The sequence below is a fragment of the Gymnoscopelus microlampas genome, assembly GCF_963454915.1.
Source record: "Gymnoscopelus microlampas genome assembly, chromosome: 16".
NCBI lineage: Eukaryota > Metazoa > Chordata > Actinopteri > Myctophiformes > Myctophidae > Gymnoscopelus > Gymnoscopelus microlampas.
Genome location: NC_139953.1, coordinates 5,645,627 through 5,669,950, shown reverse-complemented (window position 1 = coordinate 5,669,950; position 24,324 = coordinate 5,645,627). Strand labels below are relative to the sequence as shown.

The 24,324-nt window shown below is 41.3% G+C and overlaps 1 protein-coding gene across 3 annotated transcripts; it reads right to left on the bottom strand.

Moving 5' to 3' along the window:
* Nucleotides 1-2,610: 2,610 nt before the first annotated feature.
* On the bottom strand, nucleotides 2,611-8,725 carry LOC311062521 (uncharacterized protein). 3 transcript variants are annotated; one of them, XM_084081621.1, is made up of 6 exons: nucleotides 8,661-8,725; nucleotides 4,459-4,653; nucleotides 3,933-4,130; nucleotides 3,367-3,420; nucleotides 3,056-3,217; nucleotides 2,611-2,882 (listed from the first exon to the last, which is right to left on the bottom strand). In XM_084081621.1, the coding sequence occupies exons 2-6, from the start codon at nucleotides 4,559-4,561 to the stop codon at nucleotides 2,716-2,718; spliced, it is 684 nt and encodes a 227-aa protein (XP_083937747.1). In that variant the 5' UTR covers nucleotides 4,562-4,653; nucleotides 8,661-8,725; the 3' UTR covers nucleotides 2,611-2,715. The 3 variants fall into 3 exon arrangements, with proteins under 3 accessions (XP_083937747.1, XP_083937746.1, XP_083937745.1); XM_084081620.1 differs by having other exon boundaries at nucleotides 4,459-4,695; nucleotides 8,661-8,712; XM_084081619.1 differs by lacking the exon at nucleotides 8,661-8,725 and having other exon boundaries at nucleotides 4,459-5,130.
* Nucleotides 8,726-24,324: the final 15,599 nt, after the last annotated feature.

The window sequence follows — 24,324 nt, the reverse complement described above, 5'->3', positions numbered from 1 at the left end:
AAATATAAATTCTTCACACTAGCACAACATTACACTACCACAATATGCTTAGCAATTACAAATGTATATCGCAACCCCCCCTCTGCCATTCTGATTTGGTCCAGCCCAATTACAGTGGCCACAGAACCACTTGGTACATGTTAAGCTTTCAATAATCATCGAACATGTACCTTCTTCAGATCAAGTTTTGAACGAGTATATTAAAAGTACAGCAAATATATTCATTCCATTGTATGTATCCTTGTTTAATAAGATGGACGCCTGGTCTGATTGTACACATTTTTAAGAAGAAAGGCAATACTGCCGACTGTGATAATTATAGAGGGATCACGCTTTTGAGTTGTTTGGGTAAAATGTTTACACTAAATGCAAGGTTGCTTAATTTCTGTGAGGTAATTCTATCTTGAGGGAAACCCAGGCAGGATTTAGAAAGAATTACTCTACCAGTGACCATATTTTTGTCCTGAAACACATTGTTGACTTATTCTGCTTTAAAAAGAAGAGATTATTCTGTTAATCTATAGATTACAGTAAGACGTTTGTTATAGTCTGGAGCAGGGGTCTTCAACAGGGGTCCGGGACCCCTAGGGGGTCCTTAGAGTTACTACAGGGGGTCCGCCAAATCTTTGTGTGATATTATTATTTTTTTTACCTTAAGCACTTGAACCCTAGCATCCTTTTTCTGAGGAGAACTTTAGCCAAAAATAGCAGATCTACAAGCTCACAACGCCTCGCGCTGCGAGGCGTTGTGAGCTTGTACATCGGCTATTTTTGGCAAAGAGGTATAGGTGTAGAGGGGAAAAAGAACAGTAAACATAAACAAAAAAAGTAGAATCTAAAACCCAATGTTATACAATACAGAGGGGGTCCCTGCTTCATCTCTCTCTCAGCTAGGGGGTCCTTGGGCAGAAAAGGTTGAAGACCCCTGGTCTGGAGGGATGCTCTTTGGTATAAACTGTCCGAAGTAGGAATCAAGGGCAACTTTATGGATAGTAAAGAATATGTATTAAAAACGTTAAATGGAGGACTACCTTATACACAATGGCTGCCAGTCTATCAACTTTAATGATACAATCATTGATAACTATTTCCAGCTTATGTTATTGTTGTACGAGGACGACACAATAGTCATGTCTAATACAAAGGAAGGATTACAGAAGGCAATTGACCTGATGTGTGGTTTCTGTGAAAAATGGAAATTGAAGATCAATAGTGAAAAAACAAAGGTCACAGTCTTTGGATGTAGAAAGGCTGACACCAGTAGACTAAAGTTTGTATGTAATGGAGACAACTTAGAGGTCGTCCATAGTTTTAAATACCTTGGAATTATTATGAACTATAATGGTTCATTTAAGATTGCTATTGAAGAGCTGCATAAGCAGGCCTCATGTGCCATATACTCCCTCCTTTGTAAATGTAGAACATTTGATTTACCAGTAAACGTTGCACTAGATCTTTTCGACAAGTTGGTTTCACCAGTTATGTTATACACTTGTGAAGTCTGGGGGTTTGAAAAAATTGAAAGGTTAGAAAAATTACATCTTAAATTCCTTAAGTACATCCTAAAAGTAAAAACAACCAACTGTAGTAATATGGTGTATGGAGAGCTGGGGAGGTACCCAATTTGTATTTCAGTTAAGAAGAGACTCATCGGCTATTGAGCCCGGTTGCTTGAAGGCAAAGAGAGCAAACTGAGCCGAATAATGTACGACTTACGACTGTCTGCTTAACCTGTTTAATACAGGTGTACAGTATATACGTCACCATGGGTTTTACAAGTGAAGCATATACTGGACGACCGTGGTATGTCTTACATCTGGCTGACACAGAAATGTACTAACATTGACTGGTTGAAAGGTACAAAGGTTGAAAGATCAGTTTTTGCAAAAGTGGCAAAGTGAACTTAATAATTTGACATCATGTGACATTTATGTTGAGTACAAACAAGGTTGTGGTATATGCAGGGCATGAGGGGGTAGATGTGTTATTTAAATCAGTGTGGTTCTCAAAGTGGGGTCCGGGGACCCCCAGGGGTCCTCAAGGAGGTTCCAGGGGGACCCCAGCAAAATGTGTTAATATGTCATCTAAATCAGTCCAACCACTTTAACCCTGTATACTGGACATCGGCTACCAAAGGCAACACCAAAGGCCTTGCCCCTAAAACGATGAAATTCCGGGTGAACGGGTATCATGTACAATACCACACGATCTCCTGCAACATATTGATGAGCATGTCATCCCCACACTTTACCAGTCACCAAAACTATCAAAACATTTATTTTAAAGATTAGATTGCGAATATTTGTGACCAACATGTTTTTACAGTAATGAAAAACATATATATTTCTTCTCAAAATAAGAAATGTGCCACGGGCATGGACAAGTTTTGCCAAAGGACACGTTTCTCAGTGTACGGACATGGCGGGGGTTATCTCGCGTGGGTACCAGGACGGCCGTAAATGCGACTGCTGGAGTAAAGTTACGTTACGTGAAGAACAGCATACATGTCTGACATTTTACAACTGTCACTCTAAAAGGCAATAATTAAATGTCATTATGTACAGAGCAATGAGTTAAGGTTCATCTCAATGAATCCAGAAACAATGTGGGCTCATTGAAGAGACTCCTGAACTTCATATTCATAATCAACAATTAGTTTTAATTGATAAAAATCATCAACTGACATGTTTATGAACAGTCATCAGATCAGAGTCATCAAATCCTTAATGCTCCTCCCCCTGCTGTTCCATCACCCCCTGGGGCTCCGCCCCCTGCTGTTCCATCATCATCTGCCCCGATCACCAGCGCTCCCACGGCACCGCCCACTGCTGCTCCGACTCCGCCTACAACAGCCGACGCCCCTGCTGACAAACCTGCTGCACCTGAAGAGAGACAGACAGTAGGACAGATGAGAGAAAGAGACAGTGTAGGAGAGACAGACAGTTGGACAGCTGAGAGGGAGAGGGAGAAAGCTGGGGAAAAAAGTTATACAAAAAAAGAAAAGTTATTGTTTGTAGAAACCAATTTAAGTCACAGGTTCGATTCCCTCAGTTACCTGCTGATTGAAGAACAGCCACCAGACTTCCTGCCGCCACTGCTCCCCCATTGGCTATGGCGGCTGATGACATCATACCGGCGGCGTATGAGCCGGCGGCGATTCCGGCAGAAGTGAACCCGATTCCTGCCAGGACGAATGGAGCTGCAAACACAGCACCTACTGTGAGAGAGAGAGAGAGAGAGAGAGAGAGAGAGAGAGAGAGAGAGAGAGAGAGAGAGAGAGAGAACTGATCTTAACCTCCCGAAACCAACTAATAACAGAAGAGAACTTTACCTTCTGAATCCAACCAATAGCAGACGAGAACTTACATCCAAAAAAGGCAGCTCCTCCCACTGCTGCTGCTGTATACATTTTACTGTTCCCTGTAACAAAAAGAGACAATGTGATCAAAACTTAAGCTGTAAATGAATTCATGATTCGTTCGGATTCTGATTCTTTAATTTCTGAAAGATAAAATAATATTAATGATGCTCTGATCGATCGGCTTTTCTTCTTGACTTACTGGGAGTCAAAAGAGGTCAGATTGGGCTGTCTGGGGAGGGGGTTCCAGGGGGTCCCCAGAAAAATGTGGAGCAGTTTAAACACTTAAACCTTATTTAGTTTTTTGTCTATATGAAAATACCTGATCTACAAGCTCATAACGTGTCGCATCACAACTATTTTAGAAAAAATATATATATATCGTGAACAATATTCTGTTATGGGGGTCCCTGGCCCAACACACTTCTAAAATGGGTTCCGCGGCGACCTAAACTAACTAAACTAAACTAGCACTCACTGAAAAAACACCTCTCTCTCACACACACACACACACACACACACGTGCGAGTGCACAGTGAATATATGTTAAAATTTAAAGATGTCTGGGACTGACTCTTTTTCGTGTCGTAGTGCTTGGTGAGAGCAGACACCATCTCCTCATATGTCCAGGTTCTAGTTTGAGTCCCGGTCTGGGTTCTGGTTCTGGTTGGGGTTCCGTTGGGGTCCAGGACACTGCACAGAACTCTGCATCCTTCCTGACCGAGGTGTCGTAGCAGTGTTCGGCTCTTGTCCTCCTCCTCTGCATAGCGCTCTGTGTCCACATGTACAACCAGGCTTATTATTATAGTTCTCAAACCTTTTTAATTTCAAGGATCACTATAACTCTGAGAATGTACAAATGGAACCTCCATTTGGTTCCATTTGTACACTCTCAGAGTTACAGACCCGTCAGGGTCCATTTGGTTCCTTTTGTACACTCTCAGAGTTACAGACCTGTAAGGGTCCATTTGGAACCCTGAGGGTCCCTGGACCTCACTTTGAGAACCGCTAAACTAATCAAATAGACAAACGTAGAATTGACCAAAACATTTTAGTTACTGAAATACAAATAAAAACTAAAGGGAAAATGTCCAACTAACCTTGATCCAGAAACAGGCTGAACTCTCTGATCCACTGGACCCACGGAACCGGAGGAGAGCCTGGTCTGTCCAGGAACGGCTCAGGAGGACCGACCGGTGCCATGATGGTTCCAACGCAGACGATTCCAACCCCGGTACTACAGAGCGGACTGGACCGAGCAGGACTGGACCGGTACTACGGAACCGACAGGACCGCTGGAATTGTGAAGTATCACTACTTACACTTCAGGCCGTGAACTAATGTGAAAATCACATCAAATATACAAATGTGTCCTGACTCCTGACTACTGCAGTTTCTTTTCCCAACAAACAAAACTCAAGGATTTCAGTAACAGTCCCACACCCATGCTTTGTGTCACCTGATAAGCATCACCTGATAAGCTGCTGTGTTATCAAACGTCATCTGATAAGCTGCTGTGTTTAGTGAGTTTGTTTTAGGCAGGAGGTGATTAGATTAGTCGCCGGTGTGAAGCTGCCGTTTCTTCTGAACACATCTTGTCAAAAGGAAGATCTGTTGAACTACCATACACTGTGTGTGTGTGTGTGTGTGTGTGTGTGTGTGTGTGTGTGTGTGTGTGTGTGTGTGTGTGTGTGTGTGTGTGTGTGTGTGTGTGTGTGTGTGTGTCCATGAAACAGTACTTGTGTGTCATAGTATAGACCAATTATTTGTTTACCAACATTGAGACTGGATGCACAGGTGATTGTTTCACACAATCAATTCTCAACCTGTTGTTTTGGGGTGCGCTGGTTTCAGTACACCCCAACCCCCTCTTGTGTGTTGGTTGGTGAGGCGCGTCCTAGCGAGACCTGATAGAATGGGTTTCATTGCACGCATACTGGTTGCACGCATACTGGTTCTTATCAGTGTGACGTCATCTGTTAAGAGGTCTATTCCATACCTCTGGCTAGAGTCCAGAAAGGTGTGCACACACAGTGCAAGATAAGCACACACACATATACAAACACAGAATAATTTAGTGTAACACAGGTGAGAGACTGGCAAAGCCTTAGTGTTGTCTTATTTGCATTTTAAATGTAGCTGACCGGCCCATTCACCACAATCTATTTATTGGAGAATAGCAATTTTAACATTCAGCCATTAAATAATACAGCTCTCCATAGATTTGTTTGACATTGACATAAAAACACAATATCACAAGACAAAAATAAAATTACAGTAAACGATAACACAAAGAAAAAAACGAACAAAAAACAGACATTTTATGAAAAATTGCCACTGTAAGTAATTTTTTTTGATTGATCCTCTCAATGTAAACTTAATTTTTTCTAGTTTAAGAAAAGACATAAAGTCTTGTCGCCAGCCGGCCACGGATGGGGGGGGGGGATCTACCACAGGGACCCCCTGGAAACCCCTCAATGACCCCTGAGGGTCCCCAGACCCGCATAGAGAACCGCCGATCTACACAAAAAAGATCTGGCAAAGTAAGAACTAACAAAAAATGTTGTACTGATATTTAACTGAATATAAAGAACTGTGTTTAGTGTATCTCATGTGTTTGGCAGGTGAAGAATTAAACTTCAGAATTAATCCACATTTAAAAAGTAGCGAATCTGTGTGTGTGTGTGTGTGTGTGTGTGTGTGTGCGTGCGTGCGTGCGCGCGCGTGCGTGCGTGCGTGCGTGCGTGCGTGCGTGCGTGCGTGCGTGTGTGTGCGCGCGCATGCGTGTGTGTGTGTGTGTGTTGCTCAGGGAACCGATGCCCCCAAAATTTCTATAGGCTAATTATGTTTAATAATGGGGGCTTTTATCCTACTATTGGCAATGTATTGACATTACATAACAGAACAAAAATATTGTAGCCATGAAAATGAAAGTGCCAACAAAACTATGTGGATTATAACTGCTGCATATTCATGTAAATAATATTGGTGCCATCTAGTGGATTAGTTCTGTAATAAAAAATGTAATTTACAAATTTCACTTGCATAAATTCACGTTGTGTAAAATCACTATAGCCTTTACTACCTTCCGTGGTTAACGTGGTTAAAATAAATAAAAGAAGAAAGTATCAACAAGCAGTGGTGGTACTCTGATTCAGTGCCAAAGTAAGTGTATTCAAAGGTTTTCAACATTTGTTTCTCTCTTTCAAAAATAGCAGATCTACAACTTCAGCAAATCTGCTATTTTTGAACAGACAAAGTATACAATAGTACTAAATTAGTTAATTTTGTCAACTAAACCTACTGTATGACAAAAAAAATAGGCGACTACCTTTTTTCCCACTGAAGAAAACGAAATAAAAAACAAATAAAATCGAAACTATGATGACGAAAACTGGATGACTAAACATATTGACAATTTCGTCAACAAATTAAAAGTAAAATGTTAGGGAGAGACTAGTTGGTATACACACCACACATGTGGATAGGAGGAGGGTGTGCACTTCCCTACACAAACGGGATCATCCAGCTTTCATTCACAGTAGGCTATGAGAATGTTACGTTCTCACAGCCCCCCTAACTAAATAAAAACTAAACTATGATGACAAAAACTGGATGACTAAATATATTGACAATTTCAAGCAAATTAAAAACTAGAGCAAACTGTTAGGGTCACTCCTTGGTGAAACATGACACGAAAGTCGGCTATGGATAATTTGAGAATAAATTGCCAAAGTGTAGCCTACTGTAAACTCCTTTGGATTTTTATAGCTTTTTTTAATGACCGTATGCATTCGGAACAGTGTTGCTGTCCTCGGTGCCCCACCCCCACCCGGCCACAATATAAAGCACCTCCAACCTAAAACGTCTTCCCACGGCCCTGTTCTCTACACTACACCAGACAGAGCTGTTAGCTGCAGTTTCATATGTACCACCAACACGCACAATCAACTTTACCGCTTCAAAACTGGTGGTGTTTGTTCCCACAGTGCAAGACAAGCCAATGCAGAAATAGTTCTCTCTGACTATGTTTTCGATTCGATGGTGGTTGCAGAGAGGCAGGTGTTGTTTGAAGGTTTCACATCTGTCATTTCTCAGTGCTAAATCTGCAGCCTTCTTTGTGACGACATCCTCTCCTCTCGGGAGAGGATGCTGCAGTTTCCACCAACACACACAACCGTTAACTTCACCTTGTCAAAACAAGATGGTGAACTAAAGACCTTTCTGTTTGCCGCTGCCTTTGATTGAGTTACTTTTGTTAAACTTTTTGTTATTTTTTACTTATTTTGTTTTATGCATTCTAACATCATTGTATAATTGTGTTTCCTTTGCTTGATGTCCTGTGTAAAGCACATTGAATTGCGTTGTTGTTGAAATGTGCTATGAAACTGTCTTGCCTTGCCTTGGCATGGTTTGGATTTCCACAGAATGGCAGGAAGTGGACTGCACAAGAAACAGGAAGGGAGACAGAATGTAACCTCAGATTATGTGATGACTGCTACCTCACTGGGTACATACACACATCTCCGTTTGCTGGCGTGAAACGGGTCACTACGAAACGGAAGCTCTTGTTCCGGCTCATGGACTAAATGCTTAATTTGCATATTTAAATATACAATTTCAGAAAACTTGTAATACGATAAATCATTGTCTTCATGTAAGTAATCAACTCAGGAAGTTTCATTATGATAACTCTTTTTTAAATTTTGTCATTTCTTCACCTGTCATGTACGTATGGGGAAAATAACAAAATGTGTGATAACCATGAAAAAGCTACTCCTGTGGAGAGGTTATCATATATTTATTTACTCGTATTGACCCTATGAACAATTTAATATAGGTTTGGTTTTGCCCACTCTTTCGATAATGAAATCTTGTCTGGCTCATGGACTACCTGGTGCACCCTCATAATATAATAATAATAATAATCTTTATTTAATAGAGCACCTTTCAGACATAAATGCAGTTCAAAGTGCTTTACATTCAGGTTAAAAAACACAAGTTAAACAAAACAGTAAGTTAAAATATAGACAAGAGAAAAATACAGAACAGTGAAAAAGTGTGTAGGGTGGAACAGGTTAACAGGAGATCAGTTAAAAGCAAGGCCATAGAAATTGGTTTTTAGCTGCCTCTTAAAGCCGTCAACCGAGGTTGCCTGTCTGATATGCAGGGGGAGTAGGTTCCAAATCTTTGGTGCATAGCTACCAAAGGCAGCCTCCCCATGTCTTTCCTGAAAAGTAATCGTTTTGGACATACAAGGTTTCCACCCGACAGCAATATCTTTAAATAAATACTGTATTACCTTTGTTTGTGTGTTTGTGTCGGTTGATCAAACTCTCCTAGCTCTCTGCTCTTTCTCTCTCTCTCTCTCTCTCTCTCTCTCTCTCTCTCTCTCTCTCTCGTGTCATCACTTCCTATTTCACTTGTTTATCCTGTATACTGTGTCGGTGCATCCACACATGAGCGTCAAGTTGACGCTAGGGTCGCAAGACATTGTTCCGGATCCGGCAATTTTGTTATGTATACAAATGTGTTGCGGAAACCGGATGTGCTTTTTCCGGACCGGATTGCGTCCGTCTTTCCGTTTTTTTTTAACATGGGAGTGGATGGGACTTCCGGCCGTCTGTACGGTCGCGAACGGACATGTGTGTATGTACCCACAGGGTGCATCCACACATGAGCGTCAAGTTGGCGCTCGGAAGTCGGAAGTCCCATCCACTCCCATCCACTCCCATGTTAAGTTAAAAAACGGAAGTTCCGTCCCGATGCGCGTCTGAAGCGCATATCCGGGTTCCGGTTTTCATTGAGTAACCGCCAAAAATGGCCGGAACCGGAACAATGGCTTGCGACCCTAGCGTCAACTTGACGCTCATGTGTGGATGCACCGACACAGTATACAGGATAAACAAGTGAAATAGGAAGTGATGACACGAGAGAGAGAGAGAGAGAGAGAGAGAGAGAGAGAGAGAGAGAGAGAGAGAGAGAGAGAGAGAGAGAGAGAGAAAGAAAGAGCAGAGAGCTAGGAGAGTTTGATCAACCGACACAAACACACAAACAAAGGTAATACAGTATTTATTTAAAGATATTGCTGTCGGGTGGAAACCTTGTATGTCCAAAACGATTACTTTTCAGGAAACTAAAAATAGAACCTCTGTTCCACATGGATCAGAAAGTAGCCTACCTACAAGCTCAAATGTGTCACTTCGCGCCCCTTTTAAAGCTTGTGGATCTGCTACTTTTGATACTTTCGTGTGATCAAGTATTTACGGGGAAAAAACACAACAAGTTTAAATATGGAGATAATATGTGCTGTGTTTGTATGTACTACAGTAGGTCTATGTACTCAGATCAGCACGGTGCGCTTAGACACTTGAACTCTGACTGTTACTGTCGGGCAGAAACCTTGCGTCTCCATGCCATGCCTACTTTGTCATAGTACAGTGTCACAAAAGTAGCATCGAGAAGCTCACAACGCATCACATTGCCACTGAACCAATGAAACGTATTAGCGTTATTAGAGATTGTGACTAAATAATAACTTTTGCCAATTGGATCCATTGGAACACACATTTTTCCAGAATAGTAACAGTTTTGGACATATCGTCTATGTCGGGTGGAAACCTCATACAAATGTATGTCCAAAACGGTTACTTTTCAGGATTCAAATAAAAAAAATAACAGATCGACAATTTGCAGATCTGCTACTTTTGATGCTTTTGTGTGACGCTGTAGTATGATGATCAAGTAGGGCATTTTTTTTTTTAGAAAAAACAACAACACACAAAACATTTTTTAGGGGAAGAATATGGAGATGGAGGTTTCTGCCAGATAGCAAAAATATGAGGTTTTGTTCCTGACAGCAACGAAATGGCGTTTAAGTGGACAGTGCAGGAATACATAATTCCTACAACAATATTTTGTTCTGTTATGTAATGTCAATACATTGCCAATAGTAGGATAAAAGCCCCAATTATTAAACATAATTAGCCTATAACACACGCACGCACGCACGCACGCACGCACGCACGCACGCACGCACGCACGCACGCACGCACGCACACACACACACACACACACACACACACACAGGTTCACTACTTTTTAAATGTGGATTCATTCTGAAGTTTAATTCTTCACCTGCCAAACACATGAGATGCACTAAACACAGTTCTTTATGTTCAGTTAAATATCACTACAACATTTTTTGTTAGTTCTTACTTTGCCAGATCTTTTTTGTGTAGATCGGTGGTTCTCGATGCGGGTCTGGGGACCCTCAGGGGTCATTGAGGGGTTTCCAGGGGGTCCCTGTGGTAGATCTCACCCCCCCCCCCCCATCCGTGGCTGGCTGGCTCACCTGTGTTACACTGAATTATTCTGCGTTTGTATATGTGTGTGTCTTGCACTGTGTGTGCACACCTTTCTGGACTCTAGCCAGAGGTATACTAGTATGGAATACTATGACACACAAGTACTGTTTCATGGATGATGCTGTTGTGAAAGGGCTGTGAATATGACACACACACATACACACACACACGCATGTGCGCTCACTCACTCACTCACTCACTCACTCACTCACTCACTCACTCACTCACTCACACACACACACACAGACACACACACACACACACACACACACACACACACACACACACACACACACACACACACACACACACACACACACACACACACACACACACACACACACACACACACACACACACACACACACGTACACCCACAGACACAGACACACGCAAGCACACGTACAGTACACGTACACGTACACGTACACGTACACGTACACGTACACGTACACGTACACGTACACGTACACGTACACGTACACGTACACACAAGCACACACACACACACACACACACACACACACACACACACACACACACACACACACACACACACACACACACACACACACACACACACACACGTACACACACATACACATGCACGCACGCACATTCACACACACACACACACACACACACACACACACACACACACACACACACACACACACACACACACACACACACACACACACACACACACACACACACACACACACACACACACACACATACACACACACACACACACTATTTCATCTCTCATTGACAATCTTAACTGTGTGTTTCATAAACTGTTTTAGCTTGGATGTGATTTAATCCAGAAACCAGGTTGGAACTGTGATGAGATCACCTTAGTCCATGAGCCAGAGCCCCAAAATTGAGCAATGATTATCGACAGAGTGGGCAAAACCAAACCTATATTAAATTGTTCATAGGGTCAATACGAGTAAATAAATATATGATAACCTTTCCACAGGAGTAGCTTTTTCATGGTTATCACACATTTTGTTATTTTCCCCATACGTACATGGGGGTGATTTTTTTTTTTAAAGAGTTATCATAATGAAACTTCCTGAGTTGATTACTTACATGAAGACAATGATTTATCGTATTACAAGTTTTCTGAAATCGTATATTTAAATATGCAAATTAGGCATTAGGAAAATATGCCCACATTTGCATACCTTTCCTGAATCAACATTGGAACATTGGACAAAGCCAGAGTCAACATACTTATTTTATTTTGTTAAGATGTTGAAGTCAAAGGTTTTTAACAATGGAATATTCAATATCTGGCTCAATTTTGGGGCTCAGGCTCATGGACTAAATGCTTAATTTGCATATTTAAATATACAATTTCAGAAAACTTGTAATACGATAAATCATTGTCTTCATGTAAGTAATCAACTCAGGAAGTTTCATTATGATAACTCTTTTTTAAATTTTGGCATTTCTTCACCTGTCATGTACGTATGGGGACAGGCCCGGATTGGCCGTCGGGAGGACCGGGACTATTCCCGGTGGCCTGCCCTCTAATGGCCTGCCTGAAAAAAAAAAAAAAAAAAAATTTTTTTTTTTTTTTTTTTTTTTTGCATCAAAAAAAAATATCAGGTCAGGCCAGCCATCCACAGCCAGCGCGGCGCTTAAGTGATGCAGCAAAAAAAAATCTCTCCTAAGCTCAGGCCAGGCCAACCACAGTCAATTTCAATTCAATGCAGTCAGTGTTGCTTGCAGCTTAGTGCAGCTGCGGGCCTCCCCCCTACCTTTAACCCCCAAAAAGGCCCCCCTTTTGTAAGGCCCCCCAAAAATAAGGCCCCCCAAAAAAAGGGCCCCCAAAAAAAAACGGCGCGCGCTGCGCGCGCGCAGGGTGGCCTGGGTGGGTGTGTATCTCCCGGCCAGATTTGGAGTCCCACTCCGGCCCTGTATGGGGAAAATAACAAAATGTGTGATAACCATGAAAAAGCTACTCCTGTGGAGAGGTTATCATATATTTATTTACTCGTATTGACCCTATGAACAATTTAATATAGGTTTGGTTTTGCCCACTCTTTCGATAATGAAATCTTGTCTGGCTCATGGACTACCTGGTGCACCCTCATAATATAATAATAATCTTTATTTAATAGAGCACCTTTCAGACATAAATGCAGTTCAAAGTGCTTTACATTCAGGTTAAAAAACACAAGTTAAACAAAACAGTAAGTTAAAATATAGACAAGAGAAAAATACAGAACAGTGAAAAAGTGTGTAGGGTGGAACAGGTTAACAGGAGATCAGTTAAAAGCAAGGCCATAGAAATTGGTTTTTAGCTGCCTCTTAAAGCCGTCAACCGAGGTTGCCTGTCTGATATGCAGGGGGAGTAGGTTCCAAATCTTTGGTGCATAGCTACCAAAGGCAGCCTCCCCATGTCTCTTGCCATTTGTTGACAGCTCAGTCAACAGTCCAGCACCGAGTGACCTGAGGGGGCGGCCTGGGACATACCTCTCTAGGCGATCTGACAGATAGCAAGGTGCTAGGCCATTCAAGGCTTTAAAAACAAGTAAAATAACTTTAAAATCTATTCTAAACTTCACAGGGATCCAGTGCAATGACGCAAGTACAGGCGTAATGTGGTCCCTTTTCCTGGTGTTCGTTAGGATTCTGGCTGCTGCATTTTGAATAAGTTGCAGCCGTTCAGTAGTTTTCTTGGGTAAGCCTGTATAAAGTGCATTACAGTAATCTAGTCTCGATAAAACAAAGGCATGCGTCAGTTTCTTGGCGTCCTCTAAGGAGAGGAAGGGTCTAACTCTTGCAATGTTTCTCAGGTGGTAAAAAGCTATTTTAGTGACATTGCTTATGTATTTTCCATAATTGAGATCGGAGTCGAGGATAACACCCAGGTTTTTCACAGTTGGTTTTACCTGTGCGGACAGATTTCCAAGTACATTCATGACTATAAAGCTTTTGAGCATCTGTGCCAATGATGAGAATTTCAGTTTTATCTTGGTTTAATTTCAGGGAGTTGCTATTCATCCACTGCTCAATGCTGGAGAGGCAGTTGAGCAGGGGATGAAGTGAGTCACTGTTGTTTCGGTCTACGGATAGATACAGCTGGGTATCATCGGCATAGCTGTGGAAGTGGACACCATAACTACGTATAATTTCTCCAAGTGGGAGCATGTAAAGGGAGAATAACAGTGGACCGAGGATCGAGCCCTGGGGGACACCAAATAGGGAACTTCGCTTCTCTGAGACATAGTCTCCAAGACTCACAGAATAGTTCCGGCCTGTGAGGTAGGTGCGGAACCAGTTCAGTGTGGGTCCTGAGAGACCAATCCGGGTTTCAAGTCTGTTCAGGAGTATTCCATGGTCGATGGTGTCGAAAGCGGCACTCAAGTCGAGGAGGACAAGGACAGAAGCTTTCTTCAGGTCTGTGCTCAGTCTGATTAATACGTTTAATAAGTGCTGTCTCAGTGCTATGTCCGCCTCTGAAACCGGACTGAAACTTTTCGTACATGTTATTTTGATGAAGGAACAGCTCTAGCTGTTTCAGCACTGCTTTTTCCAGAATCTTACCTACAAAGGGCAGGTTGGAAATTGGTCTGTAGTTAATCATAACAGAGGAGTCTAAGTTAGGTTTTTTGAGTAATGGCTTAACTAAAGCGGTTTTAAGGGGGTCTGGGAAAGTGCCTGATGTTAGGGAGCAGTTAACAATGTCCAGTAGTTCATTGATAAAGCAGTCTACTGTCTCTTTAAAAAAGGAGGTTGGGATGGCATCCAGTGAACATGTGGAGGATTTTAGCTCAGAAATAATTTTCCGGAGTTCCCCTTCATTCATTTCATTAAAATTATGTAGGTGGTTCAAAATCACTCTAGTCATGGGGGGATTTGTATTAATATTATTATGAATTGAGATGCTATTTCGGATGTTGGTAATCTTGTCTTCGAAGAATGAAGCGAACTCCTCGCACTTTGACTGTGAGGGTTGGTTGAGATGCTCGTTGAGGTGGGGGGGATTTAGAAGCCGGTCAATAGTGGAGAATAATATTCTGGGGTTGTTGCTATTATTACTTATTATTTTAGAGAAATAAGCCTGCCTTTCGTTGCGTAGAGCTTTATTGTATGTGTGGATGCAATTTAAGAGGATTTCCCGATGGGCTGTTAGTTTACTTTTCCTCCAGGCACGCTCAGCTCTGCGGCATTCTCTCTTTAACAGGCCAGTTTGATCATTTTTCCAGGGCGTGGCCATGGTTTGTGGTTTCTTTTTGATTTTCTCAGGTGCTACTATGTCTATGGTTGACCTTAATTTGTGATTAAAACTGTTTACCTTTTCATGAATTGACCTATTTTTGTCAGGAAGAGCCTGGGTCTGGATGCACATGTGGTCTGAGAACATGGCAGCTGAAGAGGGACCAATAAAGCGCCTTTTTATAGGGCATTTGGTGACATTTTTTTTCTAAGCCTGGGATAGTGTCATTAAAAAATCACACCCTGTGTGAAGGAAGCGGTGCCTTTGGGGCGGGGCTTAACTCATTTCAGTTCGTCCCTATTGGTGGTCTGAGTCCACTTACCAAATGTGTACTTGGTAGCATGCTGCAAACTGGAATGATGGCTGTTTAAAGGCCAGCCAATGGGCAGACAGAGGGGGCGGGGCTTAAGTAATTACAGTTCGTCCCTATTGGTGATTTTAGTCCATGTACAAAATTTGTACTCCGTAGCATGCTGCGAACTTGAGTTATGGCTGGTTAAAGGCCAGCCAATGGGAAGACAGAGGGGGCGGGGCTTCAGCAATTCGTGCTCGTCCCGTATTGGTGGTCTAAGTCCACATACCAAATTTGGACTTGGTGGCATGCTGCAAACTGGAGTTATAGCTGTTTAAAATCCCGTGCTCATCCCGTGCTCATACGGGCGGACGGACATAACATACGCTGGGGGTCCCTGGACCCCTCTTTGATAACCAGTGGCACGTGTGGCCAATGAGAGGAGAGATGGCATAGGCAATCTCCAAGTCCGTGTGTGTGTGTGTGTGTGTGTGTGTGTGTGTGTGTGTGTGTGTGTGTGTGTGTGTGAGTGTGTGTGTGTGTGTGTGTGTGTGTGTGTGTGTGTGTGTGTGTGTGTGTGTGTGCGTGTGTTTGTAGGTGTTGCTTCTTTGCCGTGCTCATCCCGGGCTCATACGGACGGACACACAGACACACAGACACACAGACACACAGACAGACACACAGACACGGAGTCAAAGCCAAGTGTAGAGCGGTTGGCACCGCTAAAAATCACACCCTGTGTGAAGGTAGCGGCGCCTTTGATACATTTTGTCATCGATATGTGTTTATAATGTGTTAGCCATGTGTCACGTGAAGCTTGACCAATCACTTTGTTGACGGGTCTGACCAATCAGAGCGTTGACGGGTCTGACCAGTCAGAGCGTTGACGGGTCTGACCAATCAGAGCGTTGACGGGTCTGACCAATCAGAGCATTGACGGGTCTGACCAATCAGAGCGTTGACGGGTCTGACCAATCAGAGCGTTGACGGGTCTGACCAATCAGAACGTTGACGGACCTGACCAATCAGAACGTTGACGGACCTGACCAATCAGAACCTTGACGAGCCTGACCAATCAGAACGTTGACGCAAAAGCCAGGTATAGAGGGCTAATATCCGCTCTATACCTAAAGGTATAGAGCGGCTAGCGCCGCTAAAAATACACAGTAGTGGTCAATAATCCTGTCGACCACAGTGGTTAGCCCTCTAGAAATCGCTAGGTCTAGGGTGTGACCATGGTTGTGGGTTGGGCCAACAACGTGTTGTACAAGGTCAAAGGGGTGTAGTGCTTGTAGGAAATCCAAGGCTGTGCGGTTTTATTGTCTATGTGTAAATTTATGTCCCCAGTTAGGAGAATGTTATCATGATTAGTCACACAAACTGTAATTAAATCTGAGATTTCCGCTAGGAAAGAGGTTGAGTACTTTGGTGGTCTATAGATGGTGACCAAAAGTGTGGGAGTTGTACTTTCAATTTTAATGGCTATATATTCAAATGAGCTGAAAATGCCACGGTTCAGGGGTTTGCATTTAAATCTATTCGAGAAGATGGCAGCCAGCCATGTATAATTTGGGGGTGAGGTTTCAATTAGGAAGGATGCTCCATCTGACTGTAACCATGTTTCTGTAAGGAAAATAAACTCAAGTTTGTTTTCGCTAATAAGATAATTTATGAAAAATGTTTTCTCCTTTGTGAGGGCATGGATGTTGAACAGGGCCATTCTAATATTTTTGTCAAGTTCAGGCAGCTTTGGGCCAGGGTCACTGCAAGGGATGGGCACCAGGAACTGTCCTAGTCCACTCTGTCGTTTAATATTACTAGTAGTGTTTCTAGCAGTCACAATTGTGATCATGTTGATGTGAGGTTCAGTTCAGGGGAGGAGGGTGTTGCTGCAGACACTGATACCTTTGGAACAACCTCCATTTTCAGTTTTAGTTTGAATTCACAGGAGTAAAATGTTTTAACCCATTAAGACCTGATGCCAATTCTAAAAATGTCTTCTAAATCCAAACAGTTTTCTGAAAAACTTATGTTACTACTGTATAGTGGTTCTCAAACTGTTTCATGTCAAGGACCACCTAAAATTATATGTACTGTATTTGGCTGCCGACCCCCTCATCTCAAAATATTTTGTTCCAGGGACCCCAGAAGCAAAGATTTGAGTAAAACAAAATCGCAGAAATTTTATACAGTATATTCAAAGATTTGCAAAAATGTTTTTCAGAAATGTCAGATCTACAAGCTCATTGCGCTGAATAAAGTGACACACTATGAGCTTGTATATCTGCTGTTTTTGAATAGCCAAAGTATAGAATAATGCTCTAAGTGGTTAAAATGATTGTGATGCTATATTAACTACTTTTGCTGGGTACCTAGGGGTCCCCGGACCCCACTTTGAGAACCAATGTGATGCTTTCCCGGGTTTTAATGGGTTAAGGTTCAAAAGCTGTGGCACCAATTTGTGTTACGGAGCAATCAACTATCAACTTTGTGTCTTCAGAATTTGGTGAGCCCAGTCACATGTTAAAGCTGAGTAGAAAATAATTGTACCATTTTATCATGCGTATTAGTGAGGACCAATTATATGAAGATAGGTTGAAAATCGGTGAAGTCGTCCTTTAATCCTTAAATGTGAACTTTGACTAATGACTTTGACACACACACACACACACACACACACACACACACACACACACACACACACACACACACACACACACACACACACACACACACACACACACACACACACACACACACACACACACACACACACACACTATTTCATCTCTCATTGACAATCTTAGCTGTGTGTTTTATAAACTGTTTTAGCTTGGATGTGATTTAATCCAGAAACCAGGTTGGAACTGTGATGAGATCACCTGGTGCACCCTCATGTTGATTCAGGGGAGGAGGGTGTTGCTGCAGACACCTGATACCTTTGGAACAACCTCCATTTTCAGTTCTCTTGAGGAGTTTTAGTTTGAATTCACAGGAGTAAAATGTTTTAAGGTACAAAAGCTGTAGCACCAATTTGTGTTACGGAGCAATCAACTTTCAACTTTGTGTCTTCAGAATTTCAGATGGAGTTGGGATACAGTACAGATACTCCTGGTCAAATTTACTCCACTACAAGTATAAGTAGCTCAGTCAAAATGTTACTCAAGTAAGAGTAAAAAAGTAATTGCTTTTAAATATACTTAAGTATTCAAAACTACTGGCAGTAGAAATGTTTCTACTGCCAGTAGTTCCTTTACATTCTCTGCTATGTTTCTACTGCCAGTAGTTCCCTTTCATTCTCTGCTATGTTTCTACTGCCAGTAGTTCCTTTACATTCTCTGCTATGTTTCTACTGCCAGTAGTTCCTTTACATTCTCTGCTATGTTTCTACTGCCAGTAGTTCCTTTACATTCTCTGCTGTGTCTGAGACTCAGGTAATGTCATCTGATAGTCAGTCATCATGATGGGAGTTACTAGCTTATCAATCAATCAATCAATCAAACTATGTATGTTATAGAGCACATTTTCACACAACCTTAGTTGACCAAAGCGCAGGTAAAAGAAAAGTAATACATCAAATCAAAGAACAAAAACACAAAAACATGTATAAAACACATATAACATGCCTGCATATAGGAGACACAGACATAGAGCGAGATTGTTCATTTACACCTACAGTATGTACACAGAAGGTAGAAAACATTAGATAGGAGTTAAAATAGTTTTTTGTGAGGACTTAATAATCTCGATGGATTTAGCAGATCTGATGTGGGCCACCACAAAAGCGCAGTCCCCAGAGCTGACCCCAGAGCCTCAAAAGAGAATTATTTTCTCATGAGGAAATAACAGGAGTCACAAATGAGTGACACATCGCTGACATAGCTGCACTCAGATCACATTCATTATATTCCAGTTCTTAATGTACTTGGTGGTAAAGACAATCTATTTGGTACAAATTCTCAGATCCAGGGCCATCAACTGTGACCTTTTTGTCAAGATACAACAACATTCAGCTTCAAAGCTTAGGACATGGAGCTAACTTTAAACTGAGGCCATCTGTTCTAAAAAAGAAAATGCATAGAGTAACTGTCATGAAGGGCGTTTTGATTACAGTGATTACACATCTTTTTTCATCAGATTTTAAGTAACATCTGTATGAGGGGCCGTTTAGGCCAAAAATAATGAAACACTTTCACACACGCTAACGAGACAGTCTTATACTTACTACTGAAATGCTTATACATTCAATTTTGAGACACTTTCACACACGCTGATGAGACACTCTTACATATACTACTGAAATGATATACGTTCAATATTGAAACACTTGCACACTCACTACTGAAACACTCTCACATACATACATACTTTGTAAATCGATGCACGTTCATATATGAAACTTTATACATACTCATCTGAACACTTACGCATACATATGAGAAACAAATACACATACATATATACTTCTGTGTCATATACACATGCATATGAAATGCTTGCACGCATACAAGTTAAACATTTATACATTTATATCTGAAACACTCACACATACACGTATGAAAAGGCTGCATGCATATTGCTGAACACTTGTACATTTACAACTGAATTTCTTGTATATTATTACAAACTAAAATGAAAACTTTAGTTGCATGTGCAAGCCTTTCACATGTATTCATACGAGTAATTTCAGTAGTATGTATAAATAAATTCAATAATATACATACACATAATTTCAGTGATATGTATAAGTGAGTTCGGTATAATGTATAAAAGAGTTTCACATGTATTCATACAAGTGATTTCAGTAGTATGTATAAATGATTTCAATAACATACATACACATAATTTCATTATAATGTATACAAGAGTTTTACATGTATTCATACAAGTGATTTCAGTAGTATGTATAAATGATTTCAATAGTATATATACATAATTTCAATAGCATGTATAGATCATTTCACTATTATGTATACAATAATTTCACATGTACGCATACAAGAAATCTCAGTAGCATACGGAAGTGGTTTCAAGGTGACCCTTGTGACCCCAGTAGTACAGCAGCTTAATGGCAAATTACAAAAGAATCGTTCCCTTTGTGATGCAAGCATGTAATTTGGCACAGATACTCTCTAAGGGCCACTCTTATGGAAAAGGGCGCTCGCCACTAAAAAATCCAAGATGGCGCCCATTCTTTTCAAGATGGCCGCTACCTTAGCAGAGAAGATAGTGATATAATCTTTCAGGTTGTGATACAAGGATGAAATTTGGCAAACATACTTTGTAAGGGTCACTCTTATGGAAAAAGTAACTGGCCGATCAAAAATCCAAGATGGCGACGATTTATTTCAAGATGGCCACCAGCTTAGCGGAGCAGGTAGTGATATAATCTTTCAGGTTATGATACAAGGATGTAATTTGGCACACATACTCTCTAAGGGCCACTCTTATGGAAAAGGGCGCTCGCCACTAAAAAATCCAAGATGGCGCCCATTCTTTTCAAGATGGCCGCTACCTTAGCAGAGAAGATAGTGATATAATCTTTCAGGTTGTGATACAAGGATGAAATTTGGCACACATACTCTGTAAGGGTCACTCTTATGGAAAAAGGCGCTGGCCGATTAAAAATCCAAGATGGCGACCATTTTTTCCAAGATGGCCACCACCTTAGCGAAGCAGTAGTGATATAATCTTTCAGGTTGTGATACAAGGATGAAATTTGGCACACATACTCTGTAAGGGTCACTCTTATGGAAAAAGGGGCTGGCCACTAAAAATCCAAGATGGCAACCATTTTTTAAGATGGCTGCCACCTTAGTGGAGCATATAGTGATATAATCTTTCAGGTTGTGATACAAGGATGAAATTTGGCACACATACTCTATAAGGGCAACTCCTATGGAAAAAGGGGCTGGCCACAAAAAAATCCAAGATGGCAACCATTTTTTAAGATGGCTGCCACCTTAGCGGAGCAGGTAGTGATATAATCGTTCAGGTGCCTCTGTGGATGGAATCAAATGCGTTTTTTAAAGTCTCTGCGGCATAGTACAGCAGTCAGGTTATCCTTCTTCACCTCCTCTATCAATCTCCTTTGGGCCAAGATCTGGGTTACGTACTTCTCCCCTCCAGAAAACCATTTTGGTTCTCTCTCAGGTGAGGGTCGATGGCCTGCCGAATCCTGTTTAGTATCATTCTGTTGTACACCTTTGCGGTGATACATGTCAGGCTGATGCCTCTGTAGTTGTCAGGCTTTGAGAGGTCTCCAACTGTAGGCACTGGGATGATGTTGGAGAGAGACCATATTTCAGGCTGGTTGTTGTGCAGTAGAGCAAAACACCAACACACCTAGCACCTAGCCCGATCATTCATCCAGTGCCATTTAAGTCCCATGTGATCTATACACCTTCCGGATAAGTATAGATACAAGTTATGAATAGCCCCGCTTACCCTTGGCTCGGCTGGATCCGTGCTGGCACACCCTGTCAATTCAGGCACGGGTATCTAACTACATCTACTAACTATTACTAGCTAATTGACCAGAGCTGTTAGACAGCATTTGGGACACTGATAAGCTATACTATTACTACAGTATTAGTAAAACTAGCATTTGGGACACTGATAAGCTATACTATTACTACAGTATTAGTAAAACTAGCATTTGGGACACTGATAAGCTATACTATTACTACAGTACTAGTAAAACTAGATTAGCTGACATTGAGTTACACAGCAGTGATGCCACAATTGTGCCCTGGTTGCTCAATGACATTCACTCTATTATAATAAGCTATATACTGTAAGACAGTGGTAAAACTCCTGGAAGTCACCTTGACTGGCGGCCATGTTGATTTTTTGGGGTGGTCAGCTCTCCTTTTCATAAGAGTGGACCTTGAAGAGTATTTGTGCCAAGTTTCATCCTTGTATCACAACCTAAAAGATGATATCACTATCTGCTCCGGTAAGGTGGCAGCCATCTTAAAAATGGTTGCCATATTGGATTTTTAAGTGGCCAGCGTCTTTTTCCATAAGAGTGGCCCTTACAAAGTATGTGTAACAAATGTTATCCTTGTATCGCAACCTGAAAGATTATATCACTATCTGCTCTGCTAAGGTGGCAGCCATCTTAAAAAATGGTTGCCATCTTGGATTTTTAGTGGCCAGCCCCTTTTTCCATAAGAGTGGCCCTTACAGAGTATGTGTGCCAAATGTCATCCTTGTATCACAACCTGAAAGATTATATCACTACTGCTCCGCTAAGGTGGCAGCCATCTTAAAAAATGGTTGCCATCCTGGATTTTTGATCAGCCACTGCTTTTTTTCCATAAGAGTGGCCCTTACAAAGTATTTGTGCCAAATTTCATTCTTGTATCACAACCTGAAAGATTATATCACTATCTGCTCAGCTAAAGTGTCTTGAAAAAAATGGTCGCCATCTTGGATTTTTGAGTGGCCAGCGCCTTTTTCCATAAGAGTGGCTCTTATAGAGTATGTGTGCCAAATTTCATCCTTGTATCATAACCTGAAAGATTATATCACTACCTGCTCCGCTAAGCTGGTGGCCATCTTGAAATAAATCGTCGCCATCTTGGATTTTTGATCGGCCAGTTACTTTTTCCATAAGAGTGACCCTTACAAAGTATGTTTGCCAAATTTCATCCTTGTATCACAACCTGAAAGATTATATCACTATCTTCTCTGCTAAGGTAGCGGCCATCTTGAAAAGAATGGGCGCCATCTTGGATTTTTTAGTGGCGAGCGCCCTTTTCCATAAGAGTGGCCCTTAGAGAGTATCTGTGCCAAATTACATGCTTGCATCACAAAGGGAACGATTCTTTTGTAATTTGCCATTAAGCTGCTGTACTACTGGGGTCACAAGGGTCACCTTGAAACCACTTCCGTATGCTACTGAGATTTCTTGTATGCGTACATGTGAAATTATTGTATACATAATAGTGAAATGATCTATACATGCTATTGAAATTATGTATATATACTATTGAAATCATTTATACATACTACTGAAATCACTTGTATGAATACATGTAAAACTCTTGTATACATTATAATGAAATTATGTGTATGTATGTTATTGAAATCATTTATACATACTACTGAAATCACTTGTATGAATACATGTGAAACTCTTTTATACATTATACCGAACTCACTTATACATATCACTGAAATTATGTGTATGTATATTATTGAATTTATTTATACATACTACTGAAATTACTCGTATGAATACATGTGAAAGGCTTGCACATGCAACTAAAGTTTTCATTTTAGTTTGTAATAATATACAAGAAATTCAGTTGTAAATGTACAAGTGTTCAGCAATATGCATGCAGCCTTTTCATACGTGTATGTGTGAGTGTTTCAGATATAAATGTATAAATGTTTAACTTGTATGCGTGCAAGCATTTCATATGCATGTGTATATGACACAGAAGTATATATGTATGTGCATTTGTTTCTCATATGTATGCGTAAGTGTTCAGATGAGTATGTATAAAGTTTCATATATGAACGTGCATCGATTTACAAAGTATGTATGTATGTGAGAGTGTTTCAGTAGTGAGTGTGCAAGTGTTTCAATATTGAACGTATATCATTTCAGTAGTATATGTAAGAGTGTCTCATCAGCGTGTGTGAAAGTGTCTCAAAATTGAATGTATAAGCATTTCAGTAGTAAGTATAAGACTGTCTCGTTAGCGTGTGTGAAAGTGTTTCATTATTTTTGACCTAAACGGCCCCTCATACTACATGCTCATTCTGCATGCATACAGTTGACATAGAAAACAGAACATTCTCTCTGTTCAGTGTATGTTTGTGCAGAGACCTGCAGACATTAGCGCCAATCATGTGGATGCCGGGGAGCCCGAGCACCCAATGAGAAAGCCGCGCACCCACAGGAAATGTGTCGGTCGGATGACTGTTGTGTGATGCTTTGTAACGTGCACAGGATGCACGATGTACTCGCTCTGATACCGTGTGTTATTGTGAACAGATTTCTGTCATTCAAACTCTCTCCCTGTAATCTGCAACGTCCTTATACCAGTTATGGTTT

Excerpts from the sequence above, each read along its gene's own strand:
- LOC311062521 (XM_084081621.1), bottom strand. The coding sequence starts at position 4,561 with ATGGCACCGGTCGGTCCTCCTGAGCCGTTCCTGGACAGACCAGGCTCT. Across the intron at positions 3,421-3,932 it reads GCACTACGACACGAAAAAGA|GGAACAGTAAAATGTATACA; the intron begins GTCAGTCCCAGA and ends TTTTTGTTACAG. Across the intron at positions 3,218-3,366 it reads AGGAGCTGCCTTTTTTGGAT|TAGGTGCTGTGTTTGCAGCT; the intron begins GTAAGTTCTCGT and ends TCTCTCTCACAG.